This window comes from Lissotriton vulgaris, chromosome 1_1 (genome assembly GCF_964263255.1).
Source record: "Lissotriton vulgaris chromosome 1_1, aLisVul1.2, whole genome shotgun sequence".
NCBI lineage: Eukaryota > Metazoa > Chordata > Amphibia > Caudata > Salamandridae > Lissotriton > Lissotriton vulgaris.
The window spans coordinates 729,265,953-729,289,549 of record NC_141685.1 but is presented as its reverse complement, the minus strand read 5'-3'; the positions used below and the strand labels follow the sequence as shown (position 1 = coordinate 729,289,549).

The 23,597-nt window shown below is 47.2% G+C and overlaps 1 protein-coding gene across 2 annotated transcripts in view; it reads right to left on the bottom strand.

The window, feature by feature from the left end:
- Positions 1–23,597, bottom strand: part of TDRD5 (tudor domain containing 5) — a 1,550,608-nt gene that overhangs the window by 1,482,263 nt on the left and 44,748 nt on the right. For both annotated transcript variants that reach the window (XM_086955296.1, XM_086955303.1), the window contains exon 2: positions 21,351–22,360. In XM_086955296.1, coding sequence (XP_086811422.1) covers positions 21,351–22,360 — 1,010 coding nt within the window. The remainder of the gene's footprint in view (positions 1–21,350; positions 22,361–23,597) is intronic.

Below are 23,597 nucleotides of genomic sequence, written 5' to 3'. Positions count from 1 at the left end.
GGAGGAGCTTAGCGCGCATCCAAGATGGTCGCGTGAGCTGAGAGCTCCCGAAACCCTCGCCGCCTCCTACATCTATCCTGCCACGGATCCTGTTTTTAACAACGGGTTATTGTAGCTGTAACTCTCCTGATCCACATGGCCTTTTTCAAAATTTGAATCGGACGCCGGACACCTCAAATACTCCATCCTGAAGGCCTACACCGTGAGACAACCAGGGACTCGAGCATCCGCACTACCCCGGGGGTAGTTGAACAACAACGGTGGAAGGAAGGAGATCGATACCCCTGGTCTACTTTCGGTTTCGATTTGCCTGCTCACGTCTGCTGAAAGACGGCTGTCCTTTGATCTTGTCGGTCCATGAGCTAACTTGCTCAACTGCTCCTCGCCGGCGCCCTGCATTTTTATTTTTCGCTGTTTCTCTCCGTGGGGAGCCATTCAAACCAGGTCCCAAAAGCCCCTTCGGGGCGCACAGCTCAACATGGCGGGCAAACCGGACAGCGACAAACGGACGACCAAGAACACGTCTCGGGGTGGCATCTCTCAATCCACCATTATGGATTGATTTACGCGCCCCAAGGGTTCCCCCAGCGGAACTGGCAAGACTTTGGAGGACCTCGGAGGTGGCCCCCCAGAAACGGAAGAGTTGACGCTGCGAGATGTAATGGGCGCCATCGCGAGCATGAAGTCATCCATGGGCCAACAGTATGAAACCTTGGCTGCCAAGATCGATACAGTGGCTGTTGTCAGTTTGATTAGGGCGTACTTGGCCAAAACCAACGAGAGAGTCAAGTCGCTGGATATCAAAACTGCCAGTCTCACCACCGACGTGTCTGACCTCCAGACCGAGGTCCGGACCTTACGAACCTCGAGTGAACAGTTTGCCCGCCGGCTCGAAGATTTTGAAAGCCGCGCACGGCGCAACAACGTTCGCATCGTCGGAGTTCCAGAGACTTCAGCTGATCAATCGACTGATCTCCTTGTGGAAGATCTGATTCTAAACCATCTCGCTCCTAAGGGCCTTAGTAACTTTTTTGCGGTGGAGCGTGCCCATAGAGTTCCGGGTGGAAGACGCAAACAGGGTGCCACACCAAGGCCCATAATTGCTAGGATCTTCATCTTCAGGGACAGGGACGCCATCTTACAGGCCTCGAGGACCAACGGCCCCACTAAATTTGAGAATGCATCCATCAGCTTTTACCCTGACTTCACCCAATCGGTGCAGAAACAGAGACTAGGATTTACCGGGTGAAGCGTAGACTGAGAGACCTGGGCCTGAAGTATGCCAAGCTCTTTCGGCCCGACTACGGATTGAACATAATGAACGTGTGCTATTTTTTGATATGCCGGAGGTGGTTAGTGACTGGTTGGACACTTTGTCATCACAACGGGACAGTACGGAGCACTCCAGAGGCGCTGAGGGAGGCCAGAAGGACTAGGAGGAGTGAGGAGACCGGTGTGAGAAGGTGGCCTGATATGCAGTGGTCACTATTCTAGGGAACACTATGTATCAGTCCAGCAACCCTTATTGATGATTGGTTGTAAGTCAACCTTATAGACCAGCTATCCTAGTAGCGTGGATATGAGCAGTCTAAGGCTAAAGACTCGAGAGGGCGTGTTAAGCCAGCTGTTATACCACATATACCCCTTGAACACCAAGTGAAAGGACACCACACAAGTGTTAGGAAAATAAACAGTTATTTATTAAAGATCACAACAGCCCTGTACTCTTTATGAGGACAGGGTACTAAGCACAAACCAAAACTCTTACAAAAATACTTAAGTTAGCACAGTATATACAAATGCCCGAGGGGCACGGAAAACCATATACTAGAAAAGTGGAATGCGAAATTACTAGCAGGTAAGTACAGTACTAATAGGCTTTGGAATCGCTAGGACTTGACTATAGAATCGTTAGATTACTTCTAGGAGACCCAGGGGACTCGGGTGCAGTGTGTGCACTCTCACGCGAGATGCGGGACAAAGTCTATGGTAGCTAGGAATTGCAAAGTTAGTGTTCTCGGGCGAACCCGACCTGGTAGGGAGAAAACGAAAGTAGATTCTGACCCTTGGATAGTGAGGCTATGCTGGGGCACCGAAGTGCCGAAGTTACCTAGCCCAGGGGCTGTAGCTGCATAGGACTCAAAAGACGTCGGGAATCCTCGTTGACGGACCAGGAGCCTGGAAGAAAGAAGTTGCTGGCAGGCGACCAGTGAAGAAAGTTCGGTGGATCCAAGCCTGGATCGATGGAAGATGACACCTGAAAGCAGAGGGGACCAAGGTCGAGACTACTAGCCAGTAGTCAGTGGGCACCAGGAGGGCACCGGATGGTAGCCACCTCGACAAGGCGTGTGGGTGACGCTGTGCTCAGAGATCACACGGACCAGGAGGCGTTGTCGGCGACCAGGAAGGAGGATCGAGCTGTCCCACGAAGATAGAAGCTGTCGGCGTCGCTGGACCCAGGATTGGGCAACAAGCCTTGGCAAATTCAAGCCCACGCGGTGGACCTAAAATGGCGTCTGGAGTGGACCAGGAGGGTCCGGGGTGCCTCTCTTCAAGAAGGAAGCAAGGGCCAGTCTGGAGCAACCAGACCAGCAGCAGTGATGTCGTCGGGCATCGTTCAGAAGGCCACAAGCCAGCCGGCTAGTAGCCAAACAACGCGGTGCACAGCAAACAGCAGAAGGGCCCCACGCCGATCGTGGAGATGCAGGGAGGCTGATCTTGGGTGCCGGAGCTGCGCAGGGTTGGGGCTTCTCGGACCCCAAAGCACTCACCAGTGGAAGACTCGGTGGGCTTGCAGTAAAGATGTCGTGCAGTCTTGGCGATCGTCGGTCCCTCGAGGTCTCGTCGCACTCACAGTTCTCAGCTTTGCTGTAGAGGTGAGTAGAGGTCAGAGGTGCCAGGGAAGCCGGGTCTCGTCGAGCTGGGTCGTCGGATTCGTGATGAAGGACTTGCAGCAGACCGCAGTGTTCTTTAGGATGGTGCCCGCTTGATGCAGGGTGACTACTCCTTAGCCACAAGGGAGAATCTTGAGGAAGAAATCTTGAAGTCCTTTCGCAGAAAGTCGTGTCTTGATTCCAAAGATGATCTAATTTGAACAGGGGGCCCGCTCCCATCTTTATACTAAAAAAAGGGGGCTGACCCGGTGACTAGGTCCTGCCTATGGGTGGGACTAGGGGAGGGGGGGGGGGTGGTTACACCCCTCAGCCATGCCGGACTTCCCCAGGCCAGGGGCTGGTGTGCCCCTGGAACTGGTTCAGACCGGCCTATGCGTAGTGAGCACCGGGGTGCCACTCAGCAGTCACCTTCCTGTAAAGCCCTGCCTACCCAGGATACACAAAACCATGTCTGGGACGGTGCTAGCACCGCCCCTGACAGGAAACCCTTTGTCCAGGCTCCCCTCGCTGGAAGGACTCCCAGCTGCAGGGGGTCAGACTCGTGTCTGTGGTGGCAGCATCCATTTTGTGGAGCTGAGGCTTCAGTTAACTTTAACCGGGGTTCACAGTTGCATACATGTCGTGTCCCTCTAGAAGGGTGGAATGCTAACCCCGTCGCCAGAATTGGCGAGGGGTTAGTATTCCAATTCGTATGACACCTTACTCGACATGTTTTGATAAAGCAATACCAAAGTTAGCATTTAACCACGAGGATTATAATGCACTTAAGAGTATATGGTATGCGATATCATGGAACAGCTATTAGGACTTGGTTCCGCAAGCTGCAGACAGGCTCAGCTCATGCCAGAGCACCATCTCACACGATTCCAAGCACTCTGCCTTCAGGATTGTCAAGGCCTGCCATAGGAGTGACTGATAGGAATCTGTGTGTCCATTTTAGGGTTAGGTATAGGTATACTACAACTACAGCAAAGCGTGTTTACACGACTTTGCCCCAGCTGTCATGCAGCCAGTTGTGTCAAATTTAAGAGGCCAGCCAGGGGTGGCATAATACATGCTGCAGCCCCTGGCAGCCCTGGGTACACCTATGCCCTGAGTTACAGGGTCTGATAAGGTGGCCCAGTACCAATTGGTAAATGCACCTAAGGTACATGTCGTAATTTAGAAAGAGAACAGCCAGGCTGTGGGTCTGATTGGCAGGCCCACAGCCAGAGAAAGTCGTAAACCAGTGAAACAAAAGCAAAAAATCTGGGTGATCATGGGATTGCAGACCCTACTCTCCTACAACCGGCGTGAGCAACTACCATACCGCGTTGCGGTGGTTCGTCTTATCTTTGGGTCAATGACACTTTCACGATGTAAACCCTGAGGCGGCGGGGGGATTGGGACTTTTCCTCCTCCTGGGGAGTTCCTTTTTCTTCTTGTAGATTCATTTTCTAGGGTAGGGCGACAGGCACACTGCAAATTGGGGTGTTTTTTTGTACTATCGCAGGGGTGCAGGGAGGTGGGATGTGTGTGTGGGGCTTTTTGGGGGAGGGGGGGTCTCTTTCTTCTGTTTGAATCATTTTAGAGGCTACGCATTGTACATTTTGATCTGTGTTTCCTTCTCGGGGTTTGGGGGACCCCGCCAGTGTTTATGGGATGGGGGATAGGGGGTTGAGAGTTTTGAGTTGGAATGTTAATGGCTTGAGGGACAGGATAAAGCGGGGGATAGTACTTCAATACTTGAAACGCCACTCCCCTGATATTGTATTATTGCAAGAAACACACTTGGTGGGGAACACGTTTCACGCTATGAATCGGAGGGGCTATCGGTTGGTTGCACATTCGGGGTTCACCTCTGGATCCAAAGGGACTGGTGTTCTGGTTCGAAATTCCCTCCCCTTGGAGGTTGATGATACTGTCCTGGACGATAGGGGACGGTATGCGGCCATTATTGGTAGGTGGGAGGGGAAGGCGATCTCCATCCTCTCAGTGTACGTTCCCCCGGGTTTACAGACCACCACGTTTGCCGACCTGGGGAAACTGGTGTTGGAGCTCCCCGAGGGGATCTTGGTGGTGGGAGGAGATTTTAACTCAGTTGTTAGTGGCATGGAAGATCGTAACCCTTCCAGAGCTCTCACGCGATCGCAGTCCTATCTTGGTGGCTTCTTGGACACATTTGGTCTGGTCGATTGTTGACGGATGTTTCACCCTGGGCAAGCTCAATACTCCCACTCTGGGGCACATGGGAGCCTTGCCAGGCTTGATTACATCCTCATGCCTGCGGCACAGGCCGTATCGGTAAGAGAGGTCCGACATTTGCCCAGAGGCATCTCGGATCACTCCCCGCTATGGCTACTCATAGATCTCCATCTGGGGGCTGGGGGTCGGGTCGCCCCGATCAATCCTTGGCATCTCCGTCTCCCGGAAACCAGGGCTGGTGTGGTTAAGGCTATCGACAATTACTTTGCCGAAAATGTGGGATCGGTGTCCTAGTCTGTGTCCTTGTGGGAGGTTTTCAAAACTGTTATTCGGGGCCAGACACTGTCGATGATTGCCGGTTCTAGGAAACGCCATAATGAGGAGGTTGTGCAACTCGAATCTGAAATCACTGCTCTAGAGGTCGATCTTGAATCCGGGGTCACGCAAGATAAGGTGCATGTTTTGAATTTGAAACAGTCTGACTATAAAGCATTGTTGACGAATGCTGCTAAAGCCATGAGTCGTGAGCAACAGGGTCGTTTGTATGATGTGGGCGACAAGCTAGGGAAATTGATTGCATGGTTGGACAAGAGAGAAAGACTGAATCGAGTGGTGCTGGTTATTGAATGTGTGGATGGTGTGCGTGTGGTAGATCCACTGGAGATCGTGGGGGAGTTTGCCTATCATTTCCAAATGGTGTATGCGCCGGTCTCCGATAGGCCGGAGGAGGACTCGCATCTTTTGCTCGGAGATATCGCATTGCCTAGCTTGTCTGACTCTGATAGAGAGCTTATGGAGGCGGAATTTTCCACCTATTAAGTAGCGCTCGCTATTCGCTCCATTCGCTCGGGGAAAGCTACAGGCCCAAATGGTATACCCATCGAGTTGTACAAGTTGTGTCCGAACAAAATGGCGCTGTATCTTCGTTTGATGTTCTTGGAGTCCAGGGAGAATGGCTCACTTCCCCGAGACCAGAGATTGGCGTCTATCGCCGTAATTCATAAAGAGGGGAAGCCCCGTGAGTGGTGTACCTCTTATAGACCCATCTCGCTTCTTAATGCCGAACCTAAGATCCTGGCGAAATTGTTAGCGAATCCTTTGATTAAAGTGATTGGGGACCCAATACATCCAGATCAATCTGGCTTTATTCCAACCCGCAACACTGCGTTGAACCTACGCCGTCTGCAAGGCGTTCTTGCAAGGGCGGAGACGTTGCGTGAGCCGGCCATTTTGGTTTCTCTAGACGCCACTATCGCCTTTGATACAGTGGAATGGCCATACTTGTGGGCAGTCCTTGCGAAGTTTGGCTTTGGGCCGGTGTTCATTAGCTGGGTCAGGCTACTCTACGAGGAGCCTCTGGCTCAGGTTGTCGTTAATGGTAGGGTCTCGGCTCCCTTTGTTCTTGGGAGAGGTACGCAACAAGGGTGCCCCCTGTCCCCGCTGCCTTTTGCTTTGGCTTTGGAACCTCTGGCCACATGGTTGCGGTGGGAACCATCACTCAAGGGTATCAGGTGGGCCCCGACTTTGAAGACCGCATATCATATGCGGACGACATTCTCCTTTATCTTACCTCCCCTCGGAAATCACTGGGGGTGCTGTTTGATGTCCTCAGCTCTTTTGGTAAGAGCTCTGGTCTGGTGATCAACTGGAGTAAATCCTGTGTCTACTCGCTCACTGATGATACACCTCTCGTGCCGCGTAATTGCCAGATACAGATTTTGCACTTCGGCTTCAAGTATTTGGGTATATATATCTCGAGTGACCCCGTCATTAGATACCAGTGTAATCTGTTTCCCCCGCTTCTCCCATTGAAAGCCGATGTGAAAGCTTGGTGTAGGCTGCCGCTGTCTCTTGTGGGCAGGGCAGCTCTCTTCAAAATGATGTCCCTGCCTAGATTTTGGTACGCACTCCAAAACACTCTTGACCTTGTGCCCTCCAGCTATTTCCATGAGATCGAAAGCCTTGAGAGAAAATTACTGTGGATCGGACGGCCCCGTATTGCCCTGGCTCGGCTCACACTGCCTTGGTACGATGGAGGTATAGCGCTGCCTGACATCAGGCGTTACTATTGGGCCTCCCAAGTAAGCGAGGTCAATCACACACTGTATGGCTCTGTGTCCAACCCGGCCTTCACCATGGATAAATGGTTGCTCCCGGGTGGGAATTATTACAGGGCACTCTATTCCAGGGGGTCGGATAGGACGTTAACTGGACCCATCAAGGTGGCGGTGCGGATCTGGTATAGTGCTAACGCAGCTATGGGCTAGTAGGACACGGTCACTCGAGCGGCTCCACTATATGTCTCTGAAAAGTTAGGCAATTTATGGACCACCAAAGGCTTTGAGAAATGGGACCTCATCGGTATTAGCAAGGTGGGGGACCTTTGGATTAAGGATAGGGTTAAGACCTTCGATGAGCTGAAGACTGAATATGCACTCAGCGATAGGGAATACTTCCGGTACTTACAGGTCCGGCACGCTATTGGTTCGGTCTTCCCGACCGGCACCCTCATTCCGGAGTCCTCACCCCTGGAAGACAAAGTGCTTGACGGTCACGTCCCGGATAGTACCATCTCTCTCATATATAAGAAACTGATAAACGACCGGACAGACCTTCTACAACTGCGGGAGGCCTGGACCAGCGATGGACTGGAATTAGATGATGAGGATTGGCAGGCAGCGATATCCTCTCCGAAGGAGGTGGCAATCCCGGCCCGTCTGCGACTGGTGCAACAAAAAATTCTACACCGCGTGTATGTGACAGGCCCCTGATTGTTACGTATGGGATACTCTGTGGATGGACTGTGTAAGCGTGGGTGTGGAATGATGGGTACCTTCCTCCATATTCTGTGGGAATGCCCCGAGGTAGTATCCTTTTGGAGCCGTGTGCATGACGTCATGAAAGAGGTAACAGGAGTTTCGATTTTGCCTGAGGCCCGTAGGTGTCTGATGAATGTGTGGGAACCCACCGACTACAACGTGGCTCAGACACAATGGGCCACTTTAGGGAATATGGTCGCCAAACGTGACATTGCACAACTGTGGGGATCCCCGAGGGCACCCAGTCTGTCCACCTGGTCAAAGAACATGGATTGGTGCATGTTTCGAGAAAAAACAGTGTACGTCGCACGGGGTACACCCAAGAAGTGGGGGAGGATATGGAGCCAGTAGAATCAGTATCGCGGAGAGATCTGTACTCCCCCCTTTGTAAATCCACCGGAGGTGCTGCAATCCCCTTAGCCAGATATTCCTTCTAGTCTAGATTTTCGCTACTGCACTGATTGCTTGCTCTCTTCCCCCTTCCCCCCCCTTCTTTATAGCTTTCACTCGTGTGTATAATTCCTGTTTTGCCTCGACAGTTAATTGCATTTTTCTTTCCTTCACTTTGTTTGTTTCCTTTTATAAAACATAAAAAGCAAAAACCTTCTTTCTTCTGTGACCAAAATGCATAGATGTGAAATGTTTGCTCAATCGCCGCCGGACCCTCGGGTTGCCGGCTGAAGCGCTGTGTAACTGAATTATCCTATGCACTTGTCAATATTGGTGACAGCCGGCACTGGCGGTTGTACGCTTGCTACTGTATAATCATAACTGTCAATAAAGGTTTTTACAAAAAAAAAAAAAATCTTTAGGGAGGATGGCTGGTCAGGCAATAGCGGAAAAGCTGTGATAGCAGAAATATAGCCTTTAAGAGTGCCCAAAGCAGAGCCTTGCTGGGCAAAGGAGCAAATGAAAATAAGAACCTGAGAAAGAGGGGCAGAAAGGGAAGGGGATCAATCTGTCTTCTGTCTGTCTGTCCATCATGCCACAAATTTTCCTCAACGGCAGGCGTCCACCATCTTGGTGGAGGGACACCTGTCTGCCAAGAAGATGTCACAGACTTTAGGCGGAAGGTCGAAAGCCGTCAACTGTCCTCGCTCAATCTCCACGGAAGAAGGCACAGCATAGACCGGTTCAGGTAAGGAACCCTACCCTGCTGCTGCAACAGAAGATCCTCCCGAAGGAGCAGCCTGATTGAAGGACTGTTGACCATGCTCAACAGCTGGGGATACCAGACTCTCCGTGCCCAGTCCAAAGCCACAGGGATGATTTGGGTCTGATCGTTCCTGATCTTTTTGAGAACTCTGGGCAGGAGAGGTATTGGCAGAAAGGCTTACAGGAAGCCTGAGCGCCACTCATGATGAAAAGTGACTCAGAATGAGAACCGCCTTGGAAACTCCAGCGCACAGAACTGCTGACATTGAACGTTCTTGGTGGTGGTGAATCAGATCTAACCAAAGCTCCGGATGCAGACGCCATTCATGATCTGCTAAGCATCTTTGGCTAAGTGTGTCCACTCTGGGGTTTAGAGAGCTCACCATATGTTGAACCACAAGGGAAATGCAGTGATTTTCCAGCCATGTCCAGAGACGCAGGGCTTCTTGACAAAGGGTCCATGACCCCACCCCCCTTGTTTGTTGCAGTACCACAAGGCGGTGGTGTTGTCCATGAACACTTAAACTAGCCTTCCCTTGATGTAGGGCAGAAATGCTACCAATGCCAGCTGGATCACTCTGAGCTCCAACGAGTTGATGTAGAGCCCGGATACCGCCGCAGACCAGAGGCCTCTGATATCCACCTCTCCCAGATGGCCGCCCCATTATAGGAATGATGCATTTTTCACTACCATCATATCTGGTTGGGAAGGGAGAGGGGTCTGCTGCTGACCTAATCACAGTTTGCTAATCACCACTGTAGATCTTATGCAGTTCCCTCCAAAATCTGGACCATGCCGAAGAGATTCCCCTGATGCTGCACCCACTGGAACTTCAGGTCCCACTGTAGAGCCCACATATGCCAGCGGGCATGTGTCACAAGCAGAATGCAGGAGGCCATGAGGCCCAGCAGCCTCAGCTTCTATCCCAGAAATCTGGGATAGAAGCTGAAATATCAGTATTATATCCTAAATATCCCGGACTCGCCGTTCGGGAGAACAGACCCAGAACCGCACCGTGTCCAGAACAGCTCTGATTAAATGAAGCGTCAGAGAGGCAGTTTGGTGCGACTTCGGCATGTTGATAGTGAACCCCAGCAAGTGCAGGAGGTCTGCCATAGTCTGGAGGTGGGAGATGATAGCCTGGGACACTCCCGCCTTCAACAGCCAGTCATCGAGATAGGGAAGACTGGCACCCCCAAACACTGCAGATGAGCTGCTCGTGGTCCCCCGTAAACCGCAAGTAATGCCTGCGGGCAGGCAGGACAGGGATGTGAAAGTATGCGTCCAACACTACCATCCAAGGGCAGACAGAACCTGAGCTAGCTTGAGCATTTTGAACTGAGGAGGGTGGCCAAGGTCCTGGTCCATACCTTCCCCTCGTGGCAGTCAAGACTAACGTCTTGACAGAAGTGCTTCAGCCGGGAGTGTCCTCCTCATAACCACTTCTCCCATTTAACAAATCACTTACTGATGTCCTGCTTGGGAAATGGTCCAGGCCCAACACGGGGGCTCCTGTGAACAGGATAGTAACCCACTGCCACTGCCCTGCTCCAGGGGACCCAAACTTCCTTACAGCACACCCTACCCTGAAGAGCTTGATGGTCCTAGCCTCCACTTCCAACATAAATCCTGAAGCAATCTTTACCACACCACCAGATCGGGAATCCAAGAGGTTGGACAACGTAGGCAAGAAAATGTTTTTTCACCAGCCTGTCCGTGAACACCACATGCCTTTGGGACGCTATTCATACACACTGTGGGACACGTTGCACAGGTGCTGCCAACCTTTCCATAGGAGGCCCCAGCCAAACTCTCCCAGCTGTTGCCCACGGAAGGGATGCAGCTAAATTCACCATTAGATGTGGACTGGACACCACCGACTCACTATGCAGAGCGGTTACGCTGGTGGTGGCCCTACTATACTTTACTGTGTGTGTTGCACCTGCGAAGTTTGTCTTACCTGTGTTGCACTGTTCACAGCTGGCCCTCCACAGACCTGCTCAACTCCTGTTTCAGGTCTAACAGGCACTGCATTCAGAAGATTCTTCAGTTTCCCCATTGCCATCACCGTTGTCAGATTAAGTTTCACCTTGCCTTTTCTTTCTCAAGTCCTGCTGCCTTCTGCACCCACCACACAAGGCTGCACATGCACCCACACCTGCACAGCCAGGCAAACCTCCGATGACGCTCATAATCTCATTGGCACACTCAGGATCCAAGCTGCTTATTCCATTGGGGGCTCCTCATCTAGACGGGGGAGTGGAGGGGGGCGGTGGGGAAGGGGTTTCTTGCTACGAGTCAAAGTATCCAGCACGCCATCTTCACAGACCACCAGTCACTCTGTTGGAGCAACTGCCTCCCCCGCTACACCCCATATCGCCAGGTGGTCATCGCTGGCCATCTACTCCTTCTAGTCGTTGCCTTCATGCAGGACCTGAAGGGTGGCAGGAAACAGCAGCATATACTTCAGTTTCATAGGCTTCCATTTCTGTTTTATTGCCACAAATGTCTTGCGCTAATGCTGTACCTTTTGCGTATAATCCGGAAAATTGCATAACCTCATAACTGGGTTCTCCATTGACATGAACCATTCACGGATGGCATCTCAGTCTCTGTGATTCAATATTTTTGTGATCATGGCTCAAGAAGGGGCCTCTGGGGAGTCATAGGGGGTAGCGCCCTTAGCGCTTGCTCCATCCCAAACGCATGGGTGATGCCCATGGGCTTCAGCAAGTCTTGTATCCACTGCTCAAGTAACAAATTTGGGACAGCTCCCTCCATACATTCCGGAAATCCAACAAAGCAGAGACTGCGTTGCCTGGATCTGCCCTCAAGATCCTCCAAGTTATCTTCTAAGCGAAGGGCACAATCTGCAGCTGAGCGTGCTGTACGCTACTTCTACTGTCAGTCCCTGCACCTCTTTATCTGTGGCCAGGGACTGATCATTCACCTTGCGCAGATCTACCCTTACTAAGTTTATTTCCGAGGCCAAAGTGTCCATTTTGTGCTCCAGTTTATTGCTGGATCAGCGTGCCCGTGGGCTCCTGCAACTTTGGTGTCCTGTTGGTGTCACTGCTACCTCCCTCAGCATGCACCATTTTGCCACTCCTAATGCCACAGGATAATTGGTCTATGCTGGTCTTCTGTGTGAGACGTGGGTGGAAGTCACGTGCCATCTTGCGTCGCTCTATGTAATCCTCAGTGTTGGGCAAGGGGGATGGGGGTAGGGAATGTTCCGGGCAGGTGTATAGACAAGGCTCAGTTAACGCTTCGCCCAGGAGCGTAATAGGAAATACGACTACCCCTCTCTGCTGTAGACATCCAACAGGGGGCAACAGGAGTCCGATTCCAGGCAGCGGGGCAGGTGTGTACTTTGGAACGCGCGCCAGCCACATGCCTCTGCACACCAGGTACTCAAAACGTCATCTATGGTGGCTGGCCGGTTGGCCAAGCTGCACCAAGACCATCAGGCAGCTGGCTGCCTCTGTTGATGCCACCTGCTCCTCTTATCTTGCTAACCGCCGTCATTGCCAAGTGTCACTCACCCCTCCCCCCTCCCCTGTTTCTCTTCAGAGGGGTGGGGTGGGGGGGGGGGGGGGGGAGGGGGGAGGCCATGGCAGTCACAATCAAAGTAGGCCAGAGAGCCCAGTCCGGGCCTTCAGTCGGAAGCTCCTTCCACCAGCTCCTCCATTTTGTTCACCCAACACTCCTCTGCATCTCTGCTGGGCCGGGTTAACTTAGTCAAAATTACTATTCTGCCCAAGGTGTCTTTTCTTTTTAACACTATGCTTCTTTTTTTTGATCCTGTAGGTATTTCTAAGTTACAGGGGGGATATAACCTCTTATTTGGACAAAACACATCCCAAGGATTGCTTAGAAGAAGCTTAGGCGCCGCAGGGAGAAGGGTGGGTTGGCAGCCCCTGATCTACAAACATATGCATGGGCTTTTCAACTGTCCCATGCCCGCATGTTAAAGATGCCGACAGGTCAAGGGGTTGGTTGCGGTTTCTTATTTAAGTTTGGAGACCCAAAGTTTACAAAAAAAATTAAACTGAAGGTTCTACAGAAAATGGCAAGAGTATGGTTTAAGGTGAGGGATATAACAAAGCTTGGATATTTTTCTAGTAGAGCCCCATTATGGGGATCCCCTGGGAATCCTGGTTGGCTGAAAGATAGTCTAGCTGCCCCCTTGCGAGATGGTGGGATTGAGACATGGGAAGATATCTTTTTGGAGGATAGTTTATTGCCGTGGGAAATCCTAAAAGATAAAATAGGACCCAATCTCTCTAAATTCAAGTATATCCAGATTGCAAGTTGGGCACAGTCTTATTCCATGCAGGTTTCAGGCCGAACGGGAGCTCCAGTTGGGGGTGGCAACCAACTGGAAACTACTTTTGGACAAACCATCCGGCAAGAAAGAAATATCCCTGTGGTACAATTTAATACTAGAGGAGTCTGAAGGGAATTTCCAGTTACCTGATCTGCTGTGGGGTCCCACTTTAGCCTGTGGCAATCTGGTAGAATTATGGTCCATCTCATTTAAGGTCCTGTGGGATATTGTGAAGCCTGCATGGTTGCGTAGGAATCATCTCTGCACCCTCCACAGAGCAGATTATTCCCCACATAGGTTGGCAAAATTTGTCCAAGGTTCCTCGATTGCTTGCGCCAGATGCGGCTTAGTAAACGCCAATGATGCCCCATATGTTTTTTGGATGCCCCTCTGTTAGTGCTTTCTGGGACTCTATTAGTAATGTACTCACATCATCTTTGGGCCTGCAAATTTTGATCGATCTCCCCCTAGCAATTATGTGTGTAACGGATGAAGTGCGGAGTCCGGCGAAAAATCTTCTCTTTTATTCGATTCTATTGGCTAGAAGAGATATCTGTAAAAAGTGAAGAGATCATCATCCACCTACACTTTCAGATTGGAGAGTGTCTGTTCTACAAGTATCTAAACTCGACTTGGTTAGATCTGAGAACCAAAATAAAAGGGCTTTATGGCACATGCTTAAATGGAACTAATTATTTGGGGGGTTTTTCCCCCCGGTTCAATGATTAAGCTGCTGTGGTCTTCACCCTGCGGTACATGCTTGGCTCAGGTTTGGTTCCCCAGCTATGACTGTGGCACTCTCCATATCAAAAATTGGATTCAGTGTATAGGTCCTGAATGGTCTTTTGTATGCTGAAGGGTGTCGGTACAGGAAGATCGAATATGCTACTTACAAGTATGCATCTGTTCTTGGCATGTAGGGCTGCTGACATTCATATCTGTGCATAGATCGCCGCCTAGTGTTGGGTCCGGATGATCGCACATTGTTGTCCTGGAAGAGTCTTCGAAGTATCACGAGATAGGTGGCTCCTGCCATTGACTACAGTGCGCATGGGCATCGACTCCATCCTCAGATTGTTTTTAGCCATTGTGGCCAAGATGGAGTGAAACTAAGTGAAGGATGACCATGCTTGAAGTATATGTGAATTCTGCAGCTGCTACAGGCGCCGGGGAGGAGGGCGGGCGATATGAATGTCAGCAGCCCTACATGCCAAGAACAGATGCACACTGGTAAGTAGCATATTCAGTTCGAGGCATGTGGGCTGCTGAATTCATATCTGTGCATAGAATACATAGCAGTCCCTCCATTAACGGCGGCCGCCCGTGCCAGTTGCAGCAGTCTGGAAAAGTGTTTTTAGAACAGCCTGCCCTACAGCTGCCTGCTGTTTGGAGTGCACATCAACACAATAATGCTTTGTAAATGTGTGTGTGGTAGACCATGTGGCTGCTCTACATATGTCTTCCATACACTCCTGAGTTGTTACTGATAAAAGGAAAAGCAGGGCTTAGCCTCTCATCTGAGGCTGCAAAGCACCAGAAACGCTGGATGCAAGCAGTCAATAAATATGTCACGGTTATACACACAAGAACACAATAAATACAGTCCAGTGATGATATGCACCTCAACACTCTACGAGACAATATGGAAATGGGATGAAAATTTTAAAAAAAGAATAAGAATTGATCAACAAATAAGTGAAAAGGGGAAGGGAACCAACCATATTATATCGGGTTTCGTTTCACTGTTTTCTTTTTTGTAGGGATCAAAAGGGTGCAAACAGCTTTGAAAAAGATTTGAGGTATGTTATGAAAATAATTTTACATCCCTCTACACGCAGAACCCACAGGACGAAGCGTTGGAGGTGATAGAACTTTATTTGGACTCTAGAGAAAGACCACATAGGGTCCCCACATCCTTCATTTTGAAATTAGCTGAAATTACGCTGAAAAAGAACTACTTCCGCTTTAATGAGGAGTTCTTCATGCAGATTAAGGGCACCGCCATGGGGTGCCCCTATGCTCCAGATATGGCCGTACTTTTCATGGCCGAATATGAAAAGAAATACATGGAAGAAAACAATCCATTTAAACATCACATTGTACAATGGTTCAGATATATTGACGACGTGTGGCTCCTGTGGCAGGGGAGCCACAATGAGTTGTCAGAGTTTCACGAGTGGCTAAATTTGAAACATCAGGACATTAAATTCTCCATAGACTCCAGTTGCGAGAGAATGACGTTTCTGGACGTTGAAATATCAAACGTTGATGGCAAATTAAGTTCCTCCTTGTATAAGAAAAGAACTGATAAAAATACCATCCTCCACTACAAGAGTTCCCATCCAAGGAACTTGAGGGCTAACCTGCCATATGGGCAACTTCTTCGTATTCGAAGAAATTGTTCTGAGGTAGGTTAGTATGACCAATACGGACAGAACTTCTGTGAGGAGATGATCCAAAGGGGTTATCCGAGGAAGTTACTCAAACACTCTTACAAGAGGGCACGTTACACTCCAAGAGAGTGCCTCCTTGAAGCCAAAGAAAAAGGTGAGCTTGAAAACATGGTAAGTGTCACCACATTTTGTCCGGACACCCATAAAATAAGACAAATGGTCCTCAAAAATTGGTACCTTTTAGAAGAATTGGAAGTGCCATTCCCTCGTCCTATATTTGCATATAGGAAGAATCAAAACATTGGCCAGCAGATTGTCCGAGCAGACATAAGGTTACCCAAACCCAAAAATGATCTATCACAGTGGGGAATGAAACCTATAGAAGGACACCACAGATGTGGTAACTGCGTGGCGTGCGATACCACCATCGAGGGCAAAATATTTCAAAATGCGAATGTCACTTGGAAGCATGAGTGCTTCTCCAATTGCAGGACCAAGAACGTGGTTTACGCCATTGTGTGTCCTTGTCCTAAAATCTATGTTGGTAAGATGAATCAACAATTTAACGCCCGAATGACCCAACACAGATCACACCTCAAAAATAAGGTCCTAACTGCGCCCCTTGTACAGCACTTTGTAGAAAATAAACATGGAGATCACGACTTCAAGTGGACTGTTTTGTTCAGTGTGAATCAGTCAAAACTATTGACCAATACAGAACAGGTCTTACTGAAAAAGGAGTCTTACTTAATCCTAAAATTTAACAGCACACAGACGGGGTTGAATTCGCTCTCTGAAGTATCTAGACTTTGATACAACTTCCGATGGTAACTTTGAGAGGACCAACAACTACAATGTCCAGAATGCATTGCGATGATTGCCTATATTGGTGAAACCAAACATGGCCGCCACGCCGAGAGAACGTTCGTATCTCCGTCCTAGAGCAGACACCGACAGGTGAGAGAGCGCCTTTGCTTAACATACACAAACGGTTGCACCGTGTTCCATTACATTAACAAGTTTGCGCTTCACTTAGGGTATCCTCGCGACCAAGTAACGCTGGTGACAGCAGCGCGGAGGAGAAAAAGTGCTAAACAACTATAAACCCCGCGACCGGAACAAGCAAGTCAGGTGAAGTGTGGCTCACTGGTTAGAGGCGGCAGACCCTGAGGCAGAGGTCAGACCCGGGACCAGGGTTCAATTCCCGACGCGGCAGGGTCTTGAGCCCAAATATCCACAGACTCGATAATTCTCGCTTCGGTGCCTACTCGAATCACGGGTTCACACTCTGCAACTCTGGGCAATAGCTTGCTTAATCTCCACTACGACCCCCCCGCAGCGGGATGCCTGGCTTTCACCTTGGGGATGCCCAGTACGGGTTATCTCACAGGGAAAAAGCCAGGACGGGTTCCCAAAGCAAGCGCCTTGAGACCTTGCGGTGATAAGGCGCTATATAAGAACCTTTGACATTTGACATTTGACAGGTATGTTGCTCGGCAGGGACGCAGGCTTAATCTTGGTCTTTACTGGAACCGGCTCGGATTACTGTTTTAGATTGCGTCGAGTGCGATACATGAAGAACCGAAGTCTTTGCATACACACTTTGGCTAAAAGAAATAAGGTACGATTTTGAGGCCCTTCAATCCGGTGCCACTTTGACTGAGCTGTCCTTAATTCAGACTAGTAAATACTCCCCTTTCATTTGCACATTAGGGGACACGTCCCCATAAAAGGGTAAAGACTGTTTCGGTAATACTAGAAGAAGTGGACCCGCGGGACCGCCCGTCCATAAATGAAGGTACTTACATTTTGATGTGACGCCCAGTTACTCAAGGGACATGTGACAACTAGAGAACCCCAGTAATTTAATTTCCTTCTTTTACACTTTTTGTTTAGACTACCCACAACGAAAGAGCCCTGATGAGCGTCTGGCAATTGTAAACACCGGATTCAAAACGCGTCGGCAGGCAGCCATAAAATAAAGACAACAAGATTTCATTAAATGCAACTTTGATTCAGCTTTCGAAGTTTGATTTTGATCTTTCTCTTAGCAATTTCTTTGCCTATTCTTTTTAAGGTTATCCCATTTTTTGACATTTATCTTGCAAAGAGTAATTATTTGTGGATAAAAACTATTGCATCATAGAAGAAGATTGTTTATAAAATGTATATATGTATAATGTGAAGTAGTTGTGTATATATGTGTAAATGTGTATTTATTGTACAGTGTTTTTCTCACTCATGAAAATTTGAAAAAAGAATTGATAAATTCATAAGGGTAAAAATAAATATACCCAACAAACAGAAGATTAGTCTTTGTTCGTTTTCTCTTAACTTTGGCAACAAAAAATAATAGTGTGGGGTCAGCAACTTCCCTTTGTTTATTACATTATAGGACATTAGCATATAGAACGTTGTAAAAGTAGATTGTCTCATCTTGTTGTTTGTGTAAAAGATGCCTAGATCCTAGCCCAGAAATATATATATATAGTGAATGCTCACTTCCTGTCCAGTCTGACTCCAGCCCTGGCAAGGCAGAGCGCATCCAGCAGGTGGGTAATCCTGCTTAAACATTTAAAACCAGTCAACACTCCCAGCAAAGATGCTCTCACTCATAGCAATTTTGAAAGGTGTGAGATTCTCTATTCTTTCATCAATGCAGCAGAAAAACAAACTCCTAGCAAAACCAGACTCCTAGTAGTTTGGGAACAATTTGCCAGCAAGGTATTTTGACTTAATCCTTGAATTTGATGGAAAGGAGGACAGTGTAGCAGTACAGGCAGAGACTAAGAAGGGTAACTAAGGTAATGAAGGAGAAGAGATTTAACAGGTTGGGTGAGGAAAGGCCAATGAGTAGAGATTTGCATCTGTAACGGGAAAGCAGAGATAAGTAGGCTTGATGTAACACCCCTATTGCAGATTTAATCCACACGATATGGAATTGGAGCAACACAAAGAACACTTGAAAAACAATAGCCAAAAGACTGAAGACAACAGTAGGAAAGATAGTCCAATAAACCCCAGAATACTGTCTATGCATGTCCCCTAAAAATAAACTAGAACATTAATCTGTGGTCTTGGGGCTAGTGCTGGTAAAAAGCAGGATAGACGTCCAGTGGAAGAAAAAAAAAAAACCCGACATAAATAAATGGGAAACTGATATAACTGAATGGGCATTAGCAGAGGAAGAAAAAGAATGCCCTAGGTATAAACCTAGGACTCATTCGGGTAGAAACTTATATTTGAGCCCAACTGATCAGGAAGCTTTTGGAAACAGATCAAAACGCAAATTTAGCTCTGAGAAAATGCAGAACTTCGAAGAAGTGACAGACACAATGATGTTGATGCAATATTGATGTAAAATGTAAAAAATAAGAATATTAGCAATATGTCAATTTACATGTATTAATTGGCAAAACAAAATAAATGTTGTAAGTTACACAATGTAAAGTAATGTGAAAAAAATGCTTAAAAAAGTACCTAGGTGTTCAGCATGTGCGATGGAAGTTAGCAGATTTAGCTAACAGGATAAGTGACCGCCATTGAGAACAACCACGCCACAATCACAGCTTACTTGCATCAAAGTATTTCATAGCTAAGTGGTATTGGGCAAAACCGGGTTCAATCCAGGATCTGTAACAACTGGCTTCACAGATGTAAAGTCCATCTAAATGTAAAGCCAACTTGAAAGTGAGATTTGCCATGTTCTCTTTCAACTGTAATAAGGGGTCAATGAGGATGCACGTAAGTGGATAACAGATGATGGTATCAAAAGGATGTAGAAGAACAACAGGGATGTGAAAGAATCCTGAATAATCATGGAAAAATAATACAGAAGGTAGGAACAAGGATGATGAATAGTTGAAAAGAACATAGGGGTCTAATATGCTCCTAAAGGAGGGTGAACTGGGTATTTTAAAGATAAAACACACCTTGACAGGGCTTGTGTACAATATATGGGAATGGAAACTAAAGAAGTACTGGCAAGGGAAAGGATTGCATGATAAGGGATTGAAGCTATGAGGAGTGAAGAGCAGTGCTTGCTTTGTAATATAATAAGTGCCAGAGCCCTAAGTTTTGTTTAGAAGACCGAGGACGGTGTTATAGAAGATCAGGATGCTGAATACCAAGGTTGGATAGTTTTGATTCCACCTAATGCCTCTTTAATCCGCCACAAGGCACTCTTTCATTCTTTATCTCACTCGTTCAAGTTTTTTCATCCCAGTTTTATCTCTGTACCACTCTTTTTCAATCTTTCTCTTCATCCTTCTTTCTCCATTGTGTGTTTTTCTCTCTCTTGCTCTAGGTGAGCATCTGATAAGTTACAATAAGTTCCAGTCCCCAAAAATAAGTGCTGGGAGACCCCAACTACAAACACCAGCTCAAGTTAAGCAGTGCTGAGAACAGAGTTGGACCCCTTTTGTCTGTCATTACCCAAGGCTTTAATCTGGTTTGTCTGTAGTGGGCAAGCCAGGCACTACAGCCTTTTTGTATTTAAGTAATAGACTGTCCATGTGTAGGTAAGTTGAACATTTAATTTTTTCATTTTGAAAGTGAAACAATTACTACCCTCCAAAAAATTGACATCAGCGTAATATCCAAAAATGCAGAATCTTCTGAAAGCAAAAAATATTTCAGTGAGGGAAGCCATAAACATAATCAAGATCTGGACTTGAGTAAAGTGAGATTCTGAGTGCACTGGATGACCAAGGGAAAAAATGTCAAGCCTCTAAAATGATGTTTGAAAATGGGTTTCAATGAAATTACCAACAAGCAGAACTGTTTTGGGGTCTTGGAGGAAACTCCTAAGGGTCTTTTGATTCAATTGGCTCTGTACAGAAGCTGAGGAGCCCGTTCTCCAAACTCACAACAATCAAGTGTAGTGTGCTCACTTCATTGCATGGGGACATTGGTTGCCCATGAATGGGTGCCACCTGAATATCGGTTTGGCTACTGATTGAATACAAAGTTAAATTTAAGGCTATACTGTAACGTCTGTCACTACTTTCCAACCCAGACTAGTTCATGTTCTCACCAGAAACTTAAAATCTTGCATGCTTCTCTTGTTGCTGCAACAACATCCTGCAGGCTATGACTTGGTGGCTGCGAGCCAATAACCTGGTAGAACTCTTTCATTGCAATGAGAACTCAATTCTATAAAATTAAACAAAATACTGAAGATGATCATATTAGCAAAGCCGTTCTGAATCTTCTATATTCAAAGTTCTTCCTATCTTCTTCAACCTCTTCTTATACTCACCTCTCCATCTGAACTTCTCTCGGCCCACTCTGTGCTGTCACAATGAAGCTATCTTTGTAGCATGAGCATGCCAAAAAGTGGCCACTAAGTATATGTCAAATTTTACCAAGGTGCTAGTAAATGTTTGGTTCATATATACAGGGTATTCGTGTCACCTCTTTACTTGATCATCAGTCCTATAAACCAACTATACCATCCACCTTGCACATATATGCAGATTACAGCAGTTGTCAATTTAGGGATACACTTTATTCATAAGAACAGACAGCTCATAACCCAATGCTCACTCCTAAACCCTCTTCCTTAGAGCTCACCTGTTGCAATTTCCACACAAAATATTCAGTAGTGCCTTCCACCCGAGCATCAAACATCCCCATTTCAATTGATGCAGGCAACATCTGTTCATTACAATTAGGTGATGACTCTGGAGTGAGAATCCTTTGAGGTGAGCTATGTTCATGCAAATAGGTGAAATCCGCAAGCTGAATAGTTCCCGTACACGATGTTTCTTTAAGATTGAGAGTCTCCCTTACTTGAATCTCTGAAGCACTCCTCACTCCTAGGGGATGGTGGGCCACCTCATACTTCTTGGAGACTGGGAGAGATACTTGCACCTGCTGCAAAGTAGTGAACCTCTTCAGATCCCTTCCATCAGTAGAGTCCACAGCGTGCATGTATTGTGTCAACTCTTGTTTCTTCATCTCTCTAGCCATGGTCTCATCCTGCAAAGGAGGGACAACAAATTTCTGATTCTCTAGAGGGGACACTTGTCCCTGAATGACTGAAGACTCTGATCTTTTCTGTGATGTAGGAGGTGACCCTTGTTCTCGAGAGGAAAGCATCATCACTTGTGTCTGCATGCGTTGAGGCATAAGTGCAGAGTTTTTGGCATCAGAAGATGTCTGTATCTGCACATAGACCATATCATCCTTTTTGGTACCAGCTGGTGATGTAATTTCCTGCATTAAGGGAGTTGCTAATCCAACCTGCGATCCAGGAGGGCTCTTCTCTTGAGGGTAAAGTGTCACTATTTGTTTTTGAGTGTCTGTGGGCAAAACAGTTATCGGAGACTTTGGAGTTATGAAAGGTTTTTGAGTATCAGAAGGGGTCGGCACTCTATTCTCTTCATTTTTTGGAGTGCTAATTGCCAACGTCTTTGCCTGCATGTATGGAGATACTAATTTACTCTGTGTTCCTGAAGGTACATTCAATTTTTGCGAGTTACTTGCCATACCATGTTTCAAGGACTCATTTTGGAGAGCTGCTGGCTTCACAGGCACGAGAGAGAAGGGTTGCCAATGCTGAACAGGTTTCGTTATCTTCCCTTAAAGAAAAACATACATGCAAATAATTAGTAAACGTCTTTGTGCCTTTAGGAACAGTAATTACCCACTGGTCAGGAAATAACCAAAAATGTTTTTTGTGTAAAATTCAATTACAAGAATGTGTTTACAGAAACTTACTGCATGCACTTATTGCTAGTTTCCATTAAACTGCTACAATTTGCTGTAACCAAAAAACAAAAACATATAGGACAAACTATTAACTGCAGCAACTATGGTACTTAGTGATTCAATCCCTTTACTCGAAAGCTTGAGAGATTCAATATTACTGGATGGTACAAGAGCAGCAAGAAGCTCACACCCAATCTCAGCACACGATTTTATTACCTTCCTCCATTTAAGTATTTTTACACAGGAACATGGTAGAGTATTGGGGTAGGTTTTTATTTACTAGTGTGCAATATGTGTTGACTTTCACATCTAATGTGCACTTAGCTACAAGGTAAAACACTGAAGTCACTAGGAACCTGGGGTACCAAGAGAATATAAGTAACAATGGTTCCTACAGTCAAAGCACTATTTATAATTAAAGGGAAATTTAGAACAAACAAAATTGTAATAATACAATAAGTCAAAGGAGACTTTAAATAACCAACAAACACTAAAGGAATTTGAGAGATGTGAAAACATGCTTGGTGCTCAGGCAGTCTTGAAATTTAGAAGTGCTGTAAGCAATGTGTGTACACGCTCAGGGTACATAAATGCGGCCTGTATATTACAGATTAATTATATTTACACGTGTCCGTCATTGTTGTAAACAGCATTTTAGTTCACTCCTAGACTCTAATTTAATGTAAGCCCTAACGGTAAATGGAGCAGAATTGAACACTTGGTAAGTGTAACATTGGAGCACCTATAATCGAGTTGACAGTCAGAGTCTTGAGAATTCTCATGAAGATCCTCTGTGCTGGATAGGAGAGCAGGAAGGCTTGTTGTGAAGAAAATTACACTGACCCAGGACAGGAAAACAGTGAGAATAGCAATATCACTAATCTTCCTTCAGAGAAGCTGCCCACTTAGCCAAAGAACGCTGCAGACTGCTAGACAGACCGACAACCATTCCTCCTATCACCGGGACCCTATCCTGGTTCAGTCTAATTTTGCTTTCCTAGTAGGCACAGATCTCCATGAGAATTCATATGAGCCTTTGACTATCAAGTCGATAATAGATGCTCCAATATGACACTAACACACATGTTCATTACATGTCCTCCATTA